At 33.5% G+C, this 20,781-nt stretch overlaps 1 protein-coding gene across 1 annotated transcript in view; it reads left to right on the top strand.

Annotated features, from left to right (window-relative positions):
- EEA1 (early endosome antigen 1) overlaps positions 1-20,781 on the top strand; it is a 126,572-nt gene that overhangs the window by 54,256 nt on the left and 51,535 nt on the right. Inside the window, exons 9-11 of the mRNA XM_074271156.1 lie at positions 1,995-2,150; positions 7,011-7,127; positions 17,878-18,216. Of these exons, the coding sequence (XP_074127257.1) occupies positions 1,995-2,150; positions 7,011-7,127; positions 17,878-18,216 (612 nt within the window). The remainder of the gene's footprint in view (positions 1-1,994; positions 2,151-7,010; positions 7,128-17,877; positions 18,217-20,781) is intronic.

The following is a 20,781-nucleotide window of genomic DNA, read 5'->3' as shown; positions in this document are numbered from 1 at the left end:
AAAAAAAGCAAGCCAATAACAAAAAAGATGAAAATACTATGTTGTGATCTAGATTCAGTCCCCATAGTCTTCTCTCTGGATGCAGATGGCTTTCATCATCACACGTTTTTTATAATTGCCTTGAAGCACCTCATTGTTGAAAAGAGTCAAGTCCATCACAGTTGATCATCACATAATCTTCTTGTTGCTATGTACAGTGTTCTCTTGATTCTACTCACTTCACTTAACATCAAGCCTTTCTGAAATCATCCTGATCATTTCTTATAGAACAATGATATTCCATTACCTTAACTTACCATAACTGATCATAACATATATATTATTCAGCTATTCCCCAACTGATGGGCATTCATTCAATTTCCAGTTCTTTGCCACTACAAAAAGGGCTGCTACAAACATTATCTATTATTTTAAATTTGAAAATTGTTTTTCCAGTATCATCATAACATGTGTTTTGTATATATATAACAGGTGTTAGAAATCTAATTTGTAATGGGATTCATTTATACTTTTTAGCATTGTAATTTGAAAATCAATATGGGGTATGATGTGGGAAAGAGTAAGGGTTCAAGTCCTCCCTCATACATATGTTCTGTGTTCCTGGACAAGTAAAACAATGCCACTGGCAGCTCTCTAAAACTAAAAGTTATAAACAGGTTGTTACATACCATTGATGGAGGTGGTTTATACAGAGAGAACTCCACATATGAAATCACATTTTTGGATGCTGTTACCTATCTCTCCATGAGACAGAGAGAGAGAGAGAGAGAGAGAGAGGAGGGGGGGGAAGGGAAAGAAGGGGAGAGCTAGAGAAAAGAAGAGGGAGAACAAGAACACAGTCTAAATGATACAACTCATTGATTTGCTGGGAGGTAATATGGTGTACTGGTAGAGCTGGTTTCAGAGCCAGGAAGACTTAAGTTCATTAAAAAATTATGTAATTAAAAGTTATGTAATTCTCTAAGATTCAAGTTGCAGAGGAGGTATGACTTGCATTGGTAAGAAGAGAGACTTTGCTCATCTGAAGCTTCATGTATCAATGAAACCATAGATCCCGTCCCTGAAACTGCTATTTAACTTGGCATGTTGTTGTTATGGCTATTTGTTATCATGGCTTTGAACCTGGAGGATTATTTTGTATTTGTCCACTTTTAAAAATGACATAGTAATTGAAGCTAAGATACCAAATGGAACAGTATGCAACAGTACTAACTTTTAAATGTCACATCAAATGTAGTATATTTGACAATATCAAACCATCCTGAGTTCTTGAAAGTGTGTTTTTGTTATTTTAATTATATAAAGTTACTGTCAATAATTTCCTAGTCTACTTCATTAAGTTATAATACAAAGTGTGCATCATGTTGAAATTCTTTATTAAATAAACTTTATTACATACAAAATAGCATTCTGTGGAAAGCTCATCACTGATAGTTTCTTGGTTTTTTGGAAAACAAATTCTGACTATAGAATCATAGATTACTATTGAGAATTATGACATATTTAGAGGCATAGAACAATTACCAGCATTTATATAGCACTTGAAACCCTGGAAGTTAGGTGCTGTTATTATCTCTGTTTTAGAATGAGGAAACAGAGTTAAGCAAAGGTTAAGTGACTTGCCCAGGATAACCCAGCTCTTAAGTGTGAGGCTGGATTTGAACTTAGATCTTTCTGATTCTAGGCTCAGCACTCTATCCACTGTGTTATTTAGCTGCCTCTGCGTCCAGAATATCCATTTCAAGTTTCATTTTACTTTTATAAACATGAATTATATTTTCATTTTATCTTGTCACAGAAGTCTTGCATAACATTAGTCAAAAGATCATGACTACACAATTCATTATTATGCCACATAAATTTTAAAATAGCAGTTGTTTAAGAATTACTTGCATAAGAATTATTCATATATTGATTACTTTATAATGAGCTCATAGGAATTATATTTCATTGTAATCGTAATTTTTAATTCAATTTTGCTTCCTTACTCATAGCTTCAAAGACCTGGTGTAGAAGATGTTGCTGTATTGAAGAAAGAGCTAGTCCAGGTTCAGACCTTAATGGACAACATGACTTTGGAGCGTGAGAAAGAGTCAGAGAAACTCAAAGAGGAATGTAGAAAGCTACAGTCTGATTGTGCTAACTCAGAGGTAATGAAGTTCTGAGATAACTTGATTATGATAAGTTTACTAACTCTGTTTATATATAATATGTTAATCTAATATGAAATTTTTTATTGTGTAATAATATTTATGCATGTGTGGCTTTTGGAGACCTCTATTTTTCTTTTTCTTGGAACCACTAGCATTAGGAGCCAATCTGAAAAAAAATTAAAAATTCACAGTATCATGTATGAAATTAAGCCCGGGAGCCCATCTATAAAGAGATTAGTGAAGGTTGTGAGGCATTACAAATGTTTCTGATTTTTACCTTTATTATTTTAGAAGACAGTAATTATATAGATTTTTAAAAAATTTATTCTAGCTTACAAAAATATTTTTTGCAATTACTCTTACATAAGGCATATCATGGTTTGGCAACATTTGATTGAATATTTTGATGAATGATAAGTTTAGTTGGTGTTTTGTCAACGCTGGCTTCCATCTTTCATCATGTTGTAGATTGTTCTTTTGCTTTTTAATGGAGATACATTTGAAGCAATTGCTTTCTGAAAATTCACCAATAACAGTAGTAATTTTTATGTTACATAATTCCAAAGCAGTACAATTTTCTTTCACAATAATTTCAAAATCTTAAACGTGTAACTGTTTGTTTTTTTAATCAAGCAAGTGGTTTAGTTAGCAGATGATCATTTATAGACAGTAGAAGTTTAATACTGTATTAAAACAATAGATTATTATGTTAAATAATTGGCAGTGTTAATCTTTCATTATTGTGGTGCTCTTTTTGTACACAATTTGTGGCTTACAAAGACAAATAGTGTTTTGTGGCTTTGAGATTTTGAGGAAGGAATAAGGGAATGTAGTGTCTTTATCCCTTTAAAGGAAAATTAATTCCATTAGTCAACTCAACTTGATATTTTAGCCATTTTTTATTCTTAAACATTAATGGTAAGTACAATTTAGTTCTCTCTTTTCCTTTATTGTAATGTAACTGTGAACTTGTCAGAATGTCTGTATGCAATGGACAATGTTTACTGGAGAAAAATTTGTTTTGGTTCAAAGATAATGTGCAGTTTTCTTTTCTGTTTTTATGTTATTTAGTCCTTGCTCTGACATGCTTTTTCTATGTGGCAGATGATTTATCCTCCCTGGACTTAGTTTCTTCACCTGCAAGGTGTTAGATCATCAGATTATTTCTAAATTTACTTTTTAAAGTTAGAATAGGTAACATAAAACATAGGAAAGTATTTTTTTCTTTATCTAATTATTAAGATGAGCCATTAGTTTTATTGATTCATTACAATTATTTGTAAATATTGAATTGAAAATGTAGAGACAATCTATCCTATATATATATTTATATCAATATCAATATAACACTTACTAATATGGATAGAAATGTAATTTAGAATGTGGCTCATCTCAACAGTGAGACAATTTAGGCCAGTTCCAATGATCTTGTGGTGATGAGAACCATCCTCAGAGAGAGGACTGTGGGAATTGAGTGTGGATCACAACATAGCATTTTCCCTTCTTTTGTTGTTGTTTGCTTGAATTTTATTTTCTGTCTTATTTTTTTTCTTTTTATCTGATTCTTCTGTAGCAAGATAATTGTATAAATATTTATGCCTATATTGGATTTACATATATTTTTATCATGTTTAACATATATTAATTATTTGTAATCTAGGAAAGGGAGTTGGGGGAAAGGAAGAAAAATATTTTACAAGGGTTAGTGGTGAAAAATTATCCTTGTATATGTTTTGAAAACAAAAAGCTTCAATAAAAAAAAGAAAACAAAGAAAACAAATGAAATATGGTAATTTACACTATTTGGTGAGATCACTGTGTCCATTGGCAAGTGTGTCATTTAACTACAACATGGGCAAAAAAGGTAAAGTAGCAGAATCACATCTAATAATCTGATTATTATCAATATATTTTAATGTGTTAGTCTAATATGAAAAATTTTTTACTATGTAATAATATTATTGACTACGGAATTTGAAACTAAGCCACCAACTTTGGTAATCATTTTAAAACTATATAGTAGTTCAAGGACAAAATTATGAAGATACTCATTTGTTTGGAAGAGATAAATAAGGTGAAGAGTTGTGGAAACATGCATCATTCTCAAAAATTCACAGATAGTGGATATTTTGAATTTTCATATGTGCTTTATTTTTTAATCATAATTTTTATTATAGTAAATGTCAGTTACTAAAGTATAGATCTGTTTTATTGTAATGTCTTGCATAAAGTACTTATAACAAGATAAATTTTTTTAAAATTATATTTCAGAATTTTACTTTAAATCTACATCATATTCTACTTCAGAGTTATTGGTATAGGAGTCTGGACACTTAGTGATTGGATTTATTGCTGACCTGATTTTGGAAGTTCTTCACAATTGCTTCTGGGACAATTTATATATAAGCCAGATGAAAAACCATTGTTGTTACTTCATGTTTCAGTTGTGTTCGAACCTTCCCTGACCCAATTCGGGGTTTTCTTGGCAGATACAGGAGTTGTTTGCCATTTCATCCAGCTCATTTGACAGATGAGGAAACTGAGGCAAACAGGACTAAGTGACTTGGCTATGATCAGACATCTAGTAAATGTCTGAGACATTTGAATTCACCGAAAGGGTGTTCTGTCCCTGTACCATCTAGCTATCCCTAGCTGTTTGTTATTCCCAAGGCATGTCTCTTTTTGACCCAGTATGGTGTTTGGTATTCTTTCCACTTATCTTCTTCATTGGAATTGGCTTACTATTTTCAAGAATTAGTTCCAAAAGAGGACTTTAAGAAACATTTTTGAGTTGGATGAGTTTATTTTAGCTGTTTACCGAGGCATGGAATATTGGAAGCTTCCTCAGAGGCTATCTGCAAGATAACAACATATTTTTTGTTTCTCTCACTAGAGGGAAAAGCCTCTGCTTCCTGAGCGAGCCTTTTGTCCTTAGGGATTGTTCTGATGTTACCGAAGTTTCCCTTGGTGTGATTAGATAGTCATATCAAGTCAAAGATAGATGAATTTTATCTGTATGTAAACTCCCTATGCTTATGCAAATTGTGATCCACCTTTAATCTAGGAAATAAGTTGTGGGATTGCCTGAGGCGCAGAAAGACTGAGTGACTTAAGTGCCTGTGGTCCTTAAAGCACTTCTAAATCTGCTCCTGTAAACTTCTGTGCTGCTTCTGGTTTTACTGACTGAGGCCTAGCCAAACTGAGCTGATGCTTCCTAAACAGAACAATAGCTCCTATACGTGAAACCCACTTCTTTGTGTTCTTCCACAAAGTCTTTTCCATCCCAGGCCTCATACCCCCAGTTCCTTCAATTGATCCTCCTAAGGTGATTTTTAAGGCCCTTCCTTATCATAGTTGATCTCTGGATGCTGTCCCATTTCTTCTTATTTCTGTAGTGCAATGGTCAGAACTGAAGTGGATCATTTCAGGGGAATGATCACCTCCCTTTGTTCTGGGGGCTTCACATGGCTTACTGAAGTCCCAAATTACTTAAGCTTTCTTGACTGTTCTATGACAAAAATGATTCATATTGAGTTGGCATACTCCTGAAATCTGTAGTCTGATGTATCCCTTGCATTAACCTTCCCTTTGCAATTTGATTCAGAATACTAACTTATGCAGAAATCTTTGGATCCTGAGTATACCATCTAACATGCTAGCTATCCTGTGTTTGGGGAATATATGTAAAATTGAGAAACTTTACATATATTTCTCTGTTCAAGTCACTGATAAATATGGTAGAGGGCAAGATCTAGGTCTGTTATAATAGGTTTTAATATTAAAAGAATCAACTCTATAATTGTTATTTGTAGCAACAACTTGAATAATTTTTAGATACAGATGTAGTACTGATAGCCAAAACTATAGATACCAGGCTTCTACTTACTAAATAAATAAGAAAGCCTTTGGAAAAGTTGGTCAAATCACATACTTTTAGTCACTCTTTATTTTTTTGTCTTCTTTCATATGCATTGCCCATGTCCTTTAATAGAAATTTCATCACACATGAGATATAACTAAATATAACTAATGTAAGTTTTTTTTGAGAAAACAAATTGGAACTCATACATGCCAATAAACATCCCTTTTAAAGGTACTACTTGAAGGATGCTACAGTTTAGTTGATCTACAATTTAGGAAAGAATTTGCTATAGGTTCTCAAGTCATTCTGTAGGCACAATGGAGAGAGTTAGTAGAGGTAGTTTATGGTTTAGGTGAATTCAGAATAGGATGAATGGCCAGATCCAAAGAGTACTTACTTATTAATTGTTAATGTCACCTTGAAATCAAGAAGTCTGTGGAATGCTTCAGGGATCAGAGGTTGGGCCTGTGCTTTTTGTTTTCCATTTGGTCCTTTTTTTCCCTATCTATCCTGGGTTTCCACAAAAGTGGAAAATTAGAAGAAAATTATGACTTTTTATTGGCAGTATTCTTATCCACAGTACATACACATCACTATGCAAGCATATTGAAAGCTAAAGTTAATGGAAACTGTAACACATGGTTAATAGTTTACTCTCTGTTGGCTTAGCCTCTGGGAACCTGGGAATTAGTACTTTGGTGAAGATTTTGTTATATTGTATTACACAAACTTTAAACATACATTTAAATATATGAAGTTTTTGTTTTATGAATTGGGCAAAAAGTGCATTTAGACATGACCTTCAGTTTTTAATTTTGGGGAGATTCAGGGTAAAAGTTGAAAGCAAGTGAATTGAATTGAAATAAATTGGTATTTTTTGCAGTACGGTTATGTATGACATTTTATTGCATTGAAACAATCTCTACAATCCTGATTTATATATATATATATGATATATTCTCCAGCTCATTTTGTTGACTTTTTTCCCTGCTTAGATCACAATAAGCCAATTAAGAAGTGAACTTGCTAAAGGCCCCCAGGAAGTTGCCGTGTATGTACAGGAGCTGCAGAAACTTCAAAGTTCAGTTAATGAATTAACTCAGAAAAATCAGGTGAGAATTCTCTTTCATTTGGCAATAATCTATCAATATTTTAGTATAAAAGAACATGGAACAACGTTTAGGATTTTAACTCGTTGTTGTTGTTAGCACTTTTTAGGACTTTGGGGAATTTTCACAGAGCTTAAGGTTTCAAAACTTCTTTGGCAGGCCAGTGGATCTGGCATTTGATAAAAAGGTAGTTCAGTGACTTAGTATTATCTATTGCATTGGTATAAATCTGGGAAAAGTCAAGAAAAAAAAGTCAAGTCAGCAGGGAGAAAAAAAAAGATAAATTGATTATGAAAAACTTAGTTTTTGTCATGGGCAATTTGAATTTTTTGCCAGTGTTCTAATGTTTTTGTTATTTCCTGATAATAGTGAGAAAGCTAAAGGTTCTTGTCTGAGTGTCTCATTCTTATGTTCCTTTTTGTCTTTGCAACAATAGCAAGATGCTTCCTTCCTTTGCCATATGCCTCTCCACTAGCCAAGCAAAAACACACAAAAAATTTCAGTTGGACATTGTATAAAGCAATATGTATAGAAAGGACAATATAATTCATTTATATTAACTTAAAAACAATTATATTAATCTTTACATTGTTTGCCTGACATTTTTAAATCTTTAAAACTTTTGTGTAATATTACACATGACAAACTTTGGTCATGATGATGAAATTTTTTAATGGTAGACTCTTCATAGGATTAGAGATCAATTAATCTTAACAAGTATTTAAGTGCTCATTTTGTGCAGGATATCCAATGAAAGGTAACAAATCTTCCCTCAAGGAGCTCATATCCATTGGGGTGCAATCAACTGTGCAGATATATGATGGGTAAATTGGTGGTAAGAAGTGACACTGAAGAGAATAGATATGGGAAAAGCAGCTTGACCAAGTATTAATCAAAAAGTTTAGTGTTAGAGACAATACAGTTGGGAGGTCATTAAAGGATCAAATTTCAATGTTATCTGAAGGAGGAGAAATTAATCCTGATGTGGAATCAATTTTGGACCTTAAGAATTACCAGCTTACATGCATACTTATACATTGAGGTTATTATTATTATTATTATTATTATTTTTTTTAATATAAATGCTCAGTATCCATCTTGAGGATCCCAGACTTTTACTGGCAATATTCCACACAGTAGACAACTTCTTTATCATGCAATATTTCTTTGGTTTCAACTCCAAAGAACAAGATGTATCCCAAGGATAAGCTGATCACTTCTGATCTTAGTACCCTGTTGCTTTCCTAGCTGTTGAATACAAATACAAGACCTCCCATAATCTCCTTCCCCTCTGACTGGAGGGCTGTACAGTGGAGCATTAAATTCTTTCCAAAACTTTTCTTTCTAGAAGGCAGGATTTCAACTTTACAGGTTTCTACCTTCCATTTGCAACTCTAATTGGCTTCAACCTCCAAAATGCCCCCTTTCTAGTATCTATATTCCTCTTCTTCTCAACTTCTAGCTTTCTTTTGTGTGTGGTTTTCCCCCCTTAGATTGTAAGCTCTCATGAGGGCAGGGACCATCTTTCTTTTTCTCATTTGTATCTCCAGGGTTTAGTACAATGCCTTGTATATAGGAGGCACTTAACAATTGAATTGAACTGAATTACTGGAAGATATAGAAAGTGTAAAACTCCACTTGTTTAATACTGTTGACTCAGTCAGCAAATACTTATTAATCAGTTACCTTGTGCTGATCGCTATAATGAGCACTAGAGATTCAAAGACAAAATGAAATAATCGTTATCCTTAGGGCCTTTACAGTTTCTCAGAAGAGATAGTATATATGCATGCGTTATTTATAAATGTGTAAAAAATATATATTTTATGAATGAATATAAAAAATAAAAATACATAAATTTAAGGTAATGTGGTAGGGATACTCAGGAGTTGAGAACATCAAAAAAGCTCTTATATAGATGATTTAACATATTGGGGGCCTTCTCTCATTTTTACTTCATATTAAAAGACTACCTGAAAATTTCAAGGATTGTCCACTGGCATCCCTTCCTCTTACCAAAAAGACTTAATAGAGCAGCATACTATCTTAAAGACTTTTTTTCTGGGAAAGTGACTGCTAGAATTATATCAATTTTGCAAAATTTATTGAAACAGACAAGAAAACCTTGTTTGGTCCTCCTTTTATTATCAGGCAGGACCTAAATCAGGGAGATCAAATGCATTTTCTAAATAATGGAGAAATCTGTCCAAGTTGATCTATAGATGGTGAAGTTTTCCAGGTGTGTTCTCTATTGTTACTGACTATATCTATATGCCAGAACATTAATACATTGCTTAGTCTCAGATATAAGATTCATAACAGTCCTTTTAAAAAAAAAAAAAAACATGGATAAAGAATGTCTCTTGGTTTGACTGTGATAGATAGTTAGGTTGGCAACTTCTAAAGTCTGTCAATGAATATTTGTATTATGGGTGGATACTACAACTGCACAATGAGTTGAGCCCAGAATTAAATAGGAAGAAGAAATTATTTTGGATTGCCTTGGAGAACTGAAACCTTCTAATTACCTGAAACTTTTAATTTAAAGACCCATCTTTCTAATACTGGTATTCTACTGATCCTAGATAGTGTCATGGAATGCTGTATGTAGTCTTCAAAGGATTGAAAATAAGTATAATTAAGAGGGCAATGGAAAACACATGGTGGTTTCCTAACTTTTCACCTTGAAGTAAAAGATGTTGTCAAAGAAAGACAACTAAAAATTATATAGATGGGCTGGTCTTTTTGGTAAGAGGAAGGGATGCCAGTGGACATCCTTGAAATTTTCAGGTAGCCTTTTAATATGAAGTAAAAATGAGAGAAGGCCCCCAATATGTTAGATGGACATTTATGTGGTGAACTATTAAGAGGACATGGATGACCAATCTGGTCTAGGGCCAGACTGGGCAAGAAGGAAGGGATCATGATTTGCGTCTCTTCACCTGGATGAGACCTGAGATCCATTTAATATATTCAAGTGAAATGTCTTTCAAATCAAAAATGTGTAAATAATCCATAGTGCATCTTGTAAAGAACTAAACATTTTGCTACTCACATAATTAGTGAACTAAAATCAATACAGAATGTTTGCTATTTATTAATTTATGGAAGGAAAAAATAAGCTGTCTTACTTAGCTTATAGAAGCTATCATAGAAATAGGGGATGGATATATAATTTCATTGGAAAGGGTAACTCAGGTGAGGAACTCACTCCAGTGTGCATGTCAGCACTTTCTCTGCAATTCATAGTCATAGGAGAGCTATTCAGAGCACTCAATTCAAGTTAGGTCTCCTTGGTTTCAGTGGCCAGCTCACTATTTCTATGGCAGTATGACAGATACTTATTATAATATAACATATTATAATTATATAATATTATAATAAGAATATTTACATTTTGATACTCTATATTTTTATGAAATCAGACAACTAATTTATTTTAGAAAAAAAAATCATAGTTATTGCCCATAAGTTTAGATAAATGCACTTCTGGATGAAATGTTATTAAAAATCTTTTCCTACCCAAAATATGAATTGTGTATATATGCCTTCCTTAAAATGATCATACTGGGGAGAAAATATTTTCAATAATTTTTGGTTAGCTTTTCACATTCAAATCTAGATGTTGTGCTTTAATAGTTATCAGATTTACTCCTTCCTCTTGATTTTTCATAGGTATAAGTCCTTATCTAAGTTCCTGCTTCCTTGCACCTGGTTTACAAAAATGTTTTTCCTGCCAGTTTGCCTACTTTTATCTGTTTCCCAGTCTATTTTGCTTTGTCTAGAACATCAAAAGTAATCTTGTTCTAATCTCTTTAATCATATCATTATAGAACCCTATAATCATTTTCAGTTGTTTCTGGGATCATAACAACATGCTTATTGAAGACCTTTTACCAGTTTTTATACTCATTACAATTGCTTTCCTTTAGACTGTGCCTCATGCTATCAGATGAAACAGATGTATTGGCCTTCTGGATGACATATTTGGGAATGGGTTTTGGAAATTTTATATGAAACAGCTTCTAATTGGCTTTGAGATCCCAATTATGCTAGTTCTTCCTGGATTTTGGAGTCAATAACAATTTTTAAGCATGTGCGGTGTACTAGGCATTGTGCTAAGTGCTAGGGACAGAATGAAAGGCAAAAAAAAAAGGCCCTGTCTAGAAGCTCAGGGGAGACTACACAAAAGGACTATATACAAATAGCTTCTATGCAGAATAAATTGAAGATAATCCAAAGAGTTGAAAGCATTATCATTAAAGAAGAATTAGAAAATAACACTTTTTTTGGGGGGGGACACACACAAAATGCATATTCCAGGTTTCTTTATAGAGTCATAGAATTTAAAGCTAGAAGACACTTTAGAGATCATCCCTCCTCCCCCCTCCCTGAAGCTGGGGTTAAGTGACTTGCCTAGGGTCACATAGCTAGGAAGCGTTAAGTGTCTGAGACCAGATTTGAACCCGGGTCCTCCTGAATTCAGGGCTGGTGCTCTATCCACTGCGCCACCTAGCTGTCTCTCACTTTACAGATCATTAATAGTCCAAGGTTTTTGTTTTATTTTAGAGGTACCTGTGAATTTTTTTTCATTTGTCTAGTTAGTGCCCATGGTTGATAACAGTTTTTATCTTGAAGTCTTGCTTTCACAAGTTACTGTAATGACTAGAATTGGAATCTTAGTTACTTTTTGTAGTTTATAAAGTATTAATATGAGGAAGGCTACATGGTGAAGCTTGACTAGTATACCAGTATAGTTCAAACCATAATGCTGGATCTGAGCTTTGTTTCTAGTAGAATGTAAGGTACTTGAAGATAAGTTCTGTTCTAGTCTTTGTACCTCTAGCCAAGGTATCATGCCTTGGACAAAGGCATGTTTCCTCCTCTGTAAACTCCTCTGTAAACAGTCTGTAAATTGTAAACTGTAAAAGTTGAGCTAGATAGAAGCCTTTCTGACTTTTGCTCAATCGTTGGACATTTCTGTCATTCATTGTAACACAATACTCTATCTTCATATGTCCACAATTCAACCATTCCCAACCACAGGACATATTCTCCTTTTATCTTTGTTTTCATGCATAATGCTGCTATAAAACTAGTTTCCTTTGTGTAGTAGTTTCCTAGAATTCAGTTATTAATTTACTATGATTACTAACTTCATAATCAGACTTTTAAACATTCTTTTAAAATTGCAAACATAATTATTCTGCACAATGTGGAAAGCATTGTAAATGATCACATTAAATAGGTGTTCAATATTTGTTAAATGAATAAAGTTCTATACTTTCCATTAATATCTGTATAATGAAAATATAGTGACTAATGTGAAGGTAAGTCTTCTCAATTTATTTAGATGTTATCTTGTTCTCATTAATTAGTATGATATCTGTAAGAGTGGTAAAATGGGAATTTCTCTTAAAGAATCTATTCTAATATCATTCTAAAGTTATTTCTATTCTTTGTACTCTTCAAGACATTTTCGTGCACATAAAAGCAAAATAGGTAAAAATATTTAAGAAATTCCATAATCAATGTTAATCAGATTTTACTCTATCATTAACTTTTAAACTAACTTATAATTAAATTTAATTCAAGTGAGTTAGTATATATTCTGAAGATTTTTGTATCACTTATTCTAAAGAAAATTATCTTGGTTAAGCTATAGATAATACACTTTCAGAAAATATGTGGCTCAGAAACTCCATTTAATTGTAATTATAACTATATTACAGGAAATAAAATGGGTTATATTTTGTTTTTCATCTAGTTTTAAATTGTGGTATAGTTGGAATATAAATTTCCTTGCAGGCATAATCCAGCAGCCATAAATTTGTTCATAGGGATTATTAAAATCATTATTACATAGGGAACAAACAAAAACCCTTCACAACTCTGACATCTTTTCCCTAAGAGTCAGTCTAGTACTATTAAAGAATCTGAAGAACTTTGCTAAGAGTTAGTTGATTTAGATTCTTTTTACTCCTGACTATCACATTATACTAGTTAGGGGACTTTAGTCTTTACCATTTTGTTGACCATATGACCCTTGGTCAAGTCATCTTACCCTCTGTGAGCCAGACTTTACTCATCTGTTAAGTAAATAAGGGAATAATACCTGCTACCTTGTGTCATGGTGAGAGACATTTTGGGAATGTATTATAGTAATCTCTGTTTGCATAGCTTTTGCCACGTATATGGGTAATCAGACTCAAGGAGGGATATCCTTTAATTAGGTCTTGGGATCTTGAATGCCCGTAATCATTGGGAGGGATTGACATAATTAATTTTTGAAAAACCATTGAATGGGCAGTGGGAAGAGAACTTGAAGAAAGTGAAAACATTAATTGAGAAGAATTTTGTTGATCAGAGTAAATTTTTTTCATAGAGGAAGAGGTGGCAGGAGGCTAATATGAGGAGATGTTCCTATAATGGAACTCTTGTCATACTGGCTTTGTCAGGACAAATTAACACAGAAACTATAAGAAAGCAGTTTCCTACTTCTAGTGTGTATTTCAGCAATTGTGGACATCAATGTAGTATTCCTCACTATTTGTGCATATATATACTTTGGCAATATTGTGGTTTTGGTTCCAGACTGTGGCAAGAAAGCTAATACTGAAATAAAGTGAATTACATGAATGTTTATATTTTCTGTGTATATAAAAGTTATATTTATCATGTTACAAATTATGTTTATAATAGACTATAGTGTCTATTAATAGTGCTAATCATATTATATAGTACTTCTAATATTATGACTAAAAACATGTATGTATTTTAATTAGAAATATTGTTTAAAATGTTGACCATTATTTGCTAAACCTTTAGCAAATCATAATCTCTGTATTGTAAAATTTTATATTAGCATTGATGGCTATTGATTGATCAGGGTCATAGCTTTTGGCATATCTAGGCTTTTGTAATAACTTTCTCTCTAAGCTTATTTAAGTCTAGCTTTTGATTTAAAGTGAAAGACATCTGACTCTTTCTTATGTCTTGAACACTCAGAGGCCATTGTAGGGTTATTAATTGGCCTGATTACAATATTATTGTTTCTCAGGGAATAAGGAGGCCAGAAGAAATGGAGAGAGAGAAAGGGAACGACTGTTCTGTGGAGCAGTAAGAATACATGAAACATTTATCCATGTAGTTCACCATCCTTATGGTTCATGGTTCATGGTACTCCCAAAATAATTCCACTAGTAATATCAAAGATTATTGATCCCAGATCACCATAACAGTTATAATAATGGTGAAAAAATTAGAAATATTGTAAGAATTCACAAAATATGACAAGACAAGATGTGAACTATTAGAGAAATGGTGCTCATAGACTTGCTTCATGCAGGGTTGCCACAAGCCTTCAATATGTAAATATTGTAAACATAAAATCGCTGAAGCATAATGATGCAAAGTTAACAGCAAAAAAAAAAATTGTTCATTTTTGTTCTCAGTAATATAAGCTTCCTTTTTCTTTGGATCTCAATAGTATCTTATTTTTCCAAATATATTATATATCAATATTTTTTTCAATATTCATTTTTGTAAGACTTGATTTTTCTAATTTTTTCTTTTCCTTCCATTATTTCCTTTCTCTCCAAGATAGCAAGATATAGATTAATTACATGCAGTTCTTTTAAATAAATTTTCTTATTTGTTGTGTTGTGCAAGAAAAATCAGACCAAAAAAGGAAAAAGCTACAAGAAAGGAAAAGCAAACAAATGAAAAGATGAAAGCATTATGCTTCAATTCACATTCAATCTCTATAGTGTTCTCTCTGGCTACAGATGCCACTTTCCATCTCAAGTCTATTGGAATTGTCTTGAATCACCTCATTATTGAAAAGAGCCAAGTCAATCACAGTTTTTCATCCCATAATCATGTTAACTAAATACAATGCCCTTTTGATTCTGCTTATTTCACTCAGAATCAGTTCATTTAAGTCTTTGCTTTTCTGAAATCAGAGTGCTCATCATTTCTTTTGGAACATATTCAATTATATTCATATGTCATAACTTAAGTCAGCCATTCCCTATTTGAAGAGCATGCACTCAACTTTCAGTTCCTTGCAACTTTACAAAAAGCATCACTGTAAACATTTTTGCAAGTGTGGGTCCTTTCCTCTTCTTTTATGATCTTTTTTTGGGATACAGATCCAATAGAGACACAACTAGATCAAAGGCTGTGCACAGAGTAACATCAACTTTCAAGAGACACAGGCACACAGGGTCAACTAACCATTTTAAAGAAGGCATAAACAGCATTTTATGTACAATTGTTCAATAAATGAATACATTAGAAGAGAGAAAATAACTGTAACTCATTATTACAAAGCAGAATTGTCTCTAATTTGAGTAATAAGGCAAGCGCATTTTAAGTGAAAAATTTCCTGATATTAGACTGGCCTAATTTCTTTCCTTTTTTTTTTTTTTTTTTTTTTTTGCTAAGGTTAAGTGACTTGCCCAGGGTCTCACAGCTAGGAAGTATTAAGTGTCTGAGATCAGATTTGAACTCGGGTCCCCCTGACTTCAGGGCTGGTCCTCTGTCTACTGCACCATCTTCGCTGCCCCATCAGCCTAATTTCTTAAGTCAAATTTGTTAAATGTATCCTGGTCCTTATTACCCTATAGATACAAATGTAACATAATGAACTCTTGTTAACTTCAAGCCCTTGAGAAAAGTATACATTTTAAAAATGCAGTTTATAATGATATGTTCATAGGTAATATTTATTTGCTCTGTGCAAGGGACTGTGCGAACCACTTCACAAAAACTATATCCCTTCCAGGTAGCGAGATATCATTTTACAGATGAGGAAAACTAAAAATGAGAGAGATCCAGTGACTTGAACAAAGAGTCACTGAATTCACTGGATCTGAACAAATTCTTATGTTTACAAAATGAGTAAATGTATGATTTTTTCCCCCATGGCTGCACATAGCTAACATCGGTGAAAAGAATTCTATACTGGATTGGATGAGCTCTTCTTTTCCATGACCATTGAGGCCAGGCCCTGGTGCTATATCTGCTGTACTATTTGTTTCATGTATACATGACATGGGGTCAAATGAGCTTGCAAAAAATTGAAATGTTAGATAAGGGAGAAACTTTATTGGGATCCAAGATTAGCAGTTGATCCAGTAATCTGAGGAAAAGTTCTAGATTTCACATTTTGTTTGGAGCTTAGTGGTCAACCTCACGAATAGAAAACCTGAAAGCTTAATCAGCCAACCTTTGTAGAGTATAACTTGTCCCACTTTAAAATATGAGTGGGAATTAAATCTTCTAAGACAAAAAGGAATGAATTAGAGAAAATATAGTCTTTTAAGATCGCAATATTTAAATTAAGCATATGAAAAATTTAAAAACAAAGAGATTCTTTGTAATCCAGAATTATTTATATTTCTAAAATGAAGAAATTAGAAATGGCTTAATATAATACTTATTATCCAGATAACTTCTGACTGTAAAAGGATTTAACATCTCAGCCAATTGTGGTAGTTTTTGGACTTTTACAAGTATTAATAAAGTCAGTTGGTCTAAAAACAAGAGACCTTTAATTTTGTGCATTTTAACTGACATAAAGTTGTGAGCCTTAAGGGAATTTATTGGGGGATCTTGAGCACAGATTAAGGGGTAAGGGCTAGTTAGGGTAACAGCCATAGCAGCCTATGGTTCCAGAGCTTTCTGGCCTTTGGGCAACAGGAGAGAAGGTTGGTAGTTTAATGTAGAGGGTTCTTCTTTGTCCTGGTAGATTACCAAGTGATTCCATTTGGCTCTCTGATCCTTGTTTTTAATCAGTGTGGTGTGTGGGTTGGATCATAATATATATTCTAAGGCAGTGGTCCTCATTTTTTAAATAGGGGGCCAGTTCACTGTCCCTCAGACTGTTGGAGGGCCGGACTAGAGTAAAAACAAAAACTCACATTGTCTCTGCCCCTCAGCCCATTTGCCATAACCCGGTAGCCGCATCTGGCCCACGGGCCCTAGTTTGAGAACTCTCCTCTAAGGCCATGAACTATCACACTCCCACCCCCTGTTATTTTCAGGGCAGCTCTGCATACTAAGACAGCTCACTCTGACCAGCACAAGCTTGGGGCACTCCATCTACTTGGTTAGAAACAAAACCGGTAAGAGCTATACTATAGGGAGCGGTAAAATCTCAGTATCCCATTGTTTTCCCACCTCTGATGTCATAGACAGGCAGATGTCAGGCAAGTTAGTTAGTCCTAGTTGACAGATTAGGCTAGGATTGAAACTTTTTAGCATGGAAGATTCCAGATTTGGAGAATTTCAAAAAGCCGTAGGGTGGAAATTATACTCAGGAGGAAAGGGTCTTTCTAAAGCCGAGGCAGCATGTCTCACAGGGGCCTTATGGATCTCAAAAAGGTCCAAAAGATCCAGAAGCTTATTCAAACTACCACAGGTAGATTTTATTCTCACGATAAATGTAAGACTATTAGACTACCCTTTGCTAGTGAACTTTTTTTTTTATCACTGAATAACTACATCCTAGAATGAAAACTGTTAACTGTAGGTTCAGAGATACATTTTTAGAACAATTTGAGCCATTAATTTAAAGAAAAAAAAAGGATATTTAAAAACTGGTCAACACTAAACTTATGTTAGTTTTTGCTTCACTGTAACATGTATTATTGACTTGCTTTTAAATTTAGTAACTTTATTGTGTAAAGTTTCTTCCAAAGTTGTTATAATAATTTACTTAATATGAAATACTCAATTGATTTTTCAGAATTTGTCTGAAAAGTTACTGAAGAAAGAACAAGATTACACTCAGTTAGAGGAGAAACAAAATGAAGAGTATGTTTGTAAAAAGAATATTCAAGTAAACCTTCATCAAAAAGAACTTGATTGTCAGCAACTTCAATCAAAATTATCATCATCTGAAGCCTCACTGCAAAGGTTACAAGGAGAGCTTGTGGAAAAAGGGGAAGTGAGCCAGAAGCTCAAGGAGGAATTGTCAGAAGTAGAGAGCAAGTATCAGCATCTCAAGGTAGAGTTCAAACAACTTCAGCAACAAAGAGAAGAGAAAGAACAGCATGGTTTTCAACTTCAAAGTGAGATTAATCAAGTAAGAGATGTTCCTGTTATTTTATGTGAGCCAGTTGACCCTACATCCTCTTCTTTTTAGCATGTATATTGGAGTCATAATTAGAGTATAGGAAGTAAATATGTGCTTCTGAAATAACTGTTAACAGATACAGAGGCCTTTTCTCTGGCCTTACCACCATTAACCTCTGCAACATTTGACACTAAATACTGCCTCTAAATTCTCTTCTTCCACAGCCTCCCTAATACTAGTCTTTCTATAGTTCTTGTACCTTTTACTTTTCTGTCTGTTTTGCTGATTCCTTTTCTTGCTTCTGACTCCTTACCAGTTTTGCTCTTCTTGTTTTGTACCTACCTTCAGAAAGGTCAGTTATTCTGGCAACTTCAACTGTTCTTCCATTTGAAGACATGTAGATCTCTCTAGTCTTCAGCTATCTCTTGAGCTTAATAAGACCCTTTCTTTCCTGTTGACTTAAATAGACTCTTGGTCTCATAAACATCATTTTTTCTACATTTTTCCCATCACCACTGTTTCTCCCTCTACCTTTGTTCTGTTGTTTTCTGAGAATTCTGTTGTAAAAGATATCTTTTACATAAATCTCAGTATTCCTACTGCTTATATTTAGTCTTTCTTTTATAGATACCTAGCTTAGTATCTTGCATATAATGGATGATGAATAAAGTGAATGGAATTTCCTGTGAGCAGTACAACTATATATGTAGACTTTTATACTAAGCTAGGTACCCTGAAGAATCCTTTGCATGGTATTATTTTTTCATTTTATCTTTTTTTTTTTTTTTTTTCTTCTTTTTTTGGTAGACTATTTTTGTATCACATTTACTTTTTGCTATATTCCTTTTCTTTCCTGCCCAATGAAAACATCCTTTGTAGTAAAAAAGTTTAAAAAAGGAGAAGCATTTTAGTAAACTAATACTAATATCTTGTGTCACTAAGGTGATATACAGTTCTTTTTATAGGGGCTAGAGCCTTTTGCCTCTATTAAAGCTTGATTAGGGAATTCTTTGCGCTCATAGGATATGGTAAACTTTGGGTCTTATTATCTGAGCATCTTTTGTCATTGGGAACTACCTCTTTGTGATAGCCATGTGCTCTCACTTACTTTGCCTGAGAGGAGACTTAATAGATATCCCCAGTACCAAAGTTCCCTGGATTCCTAGGTAGAAGAAAGGGGATTTTTTGGATAATGTTGAGTTTTTGGAAACGTAAAGAGAACCTTTCTGGACAATTCCAGCTTAAAAGGAAAAGTGAGGAAAGGATCACACACATGGCTTTCAGAGCCTGAAAACCACAAAGGATTAAATCTATGATATGCGCATATCAAAAAACATGGACTTGTTCATGTGATTAAAGTATTCTGAAACTTCAGGTTTGCTAAAAAGTGGGTTACCTTTCTTGTAGCCTCAAATTCATTTTTCTTTCTGAGGTAGGTCTAAATTACTGGGAATTGAAGGAGGACCTACAATAGATTGAACCATTTTATTTTTTTCTCAGTGAAATAGAGTTTCAAACAAAGATTCACAACCTTAAAAATTCAAGTTGATTTGGGAACTCTTCTGATCAATCCTTATACTTTTATGTGATTTTATTACTTTAGATTTATTAATTTTATTTATTAGATTTAAAAAATTTTTAAAATTAGATTTATTACTCTCATTCTTTAGATTCCTTGAAGTTTGTATGTCATTTTATATACATCACTTCTTTTGAGCCTCATAGACAAGTGCTGTGAAGTAGGTACAGAAAATATTGGACCCCTTGTTACGGATGAGGAAATTGATACCCATGTAAGTTATTTTTCTAGTCAGATGTAAAATATGTATTGAAGGTGGAATTTGAACTCCCCTCATATTCTAAATTTAATACTGTATCATGGCATGACCCTTTAATTTTTGAAGCACAGTTAGGTCTTATAGGTTCTGTCATACTAGAAAGGCTTTTTGTATGATCTCTTAACAATTTATGTCTATTCTCTGAGGTGGAATCTAGGTAAATACAGATGCTTATCATAGCCACTTGATTAATTCTTTGGCTGTGGAAATTCACAAACAAAAGAGACTAGAACTTGATGGTGATGGCTAGAGGTCACAGAAGGAGTGCTAGGAGGAATAGTATTGTCAGGGAAATCACTTAGGTATCTGTGTGGAAAATGAATAGGAGTGGGACAAGATTTGAGGCAGTTACTAATTAGGGAACCTTTAGAATAATCAAGCTGGTGGTGATGAGGGCTTGAACAATAGTGGTGACTATGTGGGTAGAGAGAAGGGTAGGAATTCAATAGGAGATGTAGAAATCGAAATGACATGATTTGGCAAATGCTTCAGCAGTTGAGGTTAATGAGAATGAAAAGTCAAGAATCATCCTGAAACCTAGAACCTGGTGTGGATCCCTAAATAATAATAGAGAAATCTGACAGAGGGAAATGTATTAATGAATGGAAAACTCATGTCCATATTGTATTCCTAGGAAGCCTTGGCCTTATTTTAATCAGCCTATACTTCATTGCCTTCTCAACTGTCTTACAGAGCTTTCTATTCCCACTATTGTATCAAAACTAGTCTTTCAAAC

This window comes from Sminthopsis crassicaudata, chromosome 5 (genome assembly GCF_048593235.1).
Source record: "Sminthopsis crassicaudata isolate SCR6 chromosome 5, ASM4859323v1, whole genome shotgun sequence".
NCBI classification, from domain to species: domain Eukaryota; kingdom Metazoa; phylum Chordata; class Mammalia; order Dasyuromorphia; family Dasyuridae; genus Sminthopsis; species Sminthopsis crassicaudata.
The sequence above is the reverse complement of the archived record's forward strand: the minus strand, read 5'-3'. Positions and strand labels throughout refer to the sequence as shown.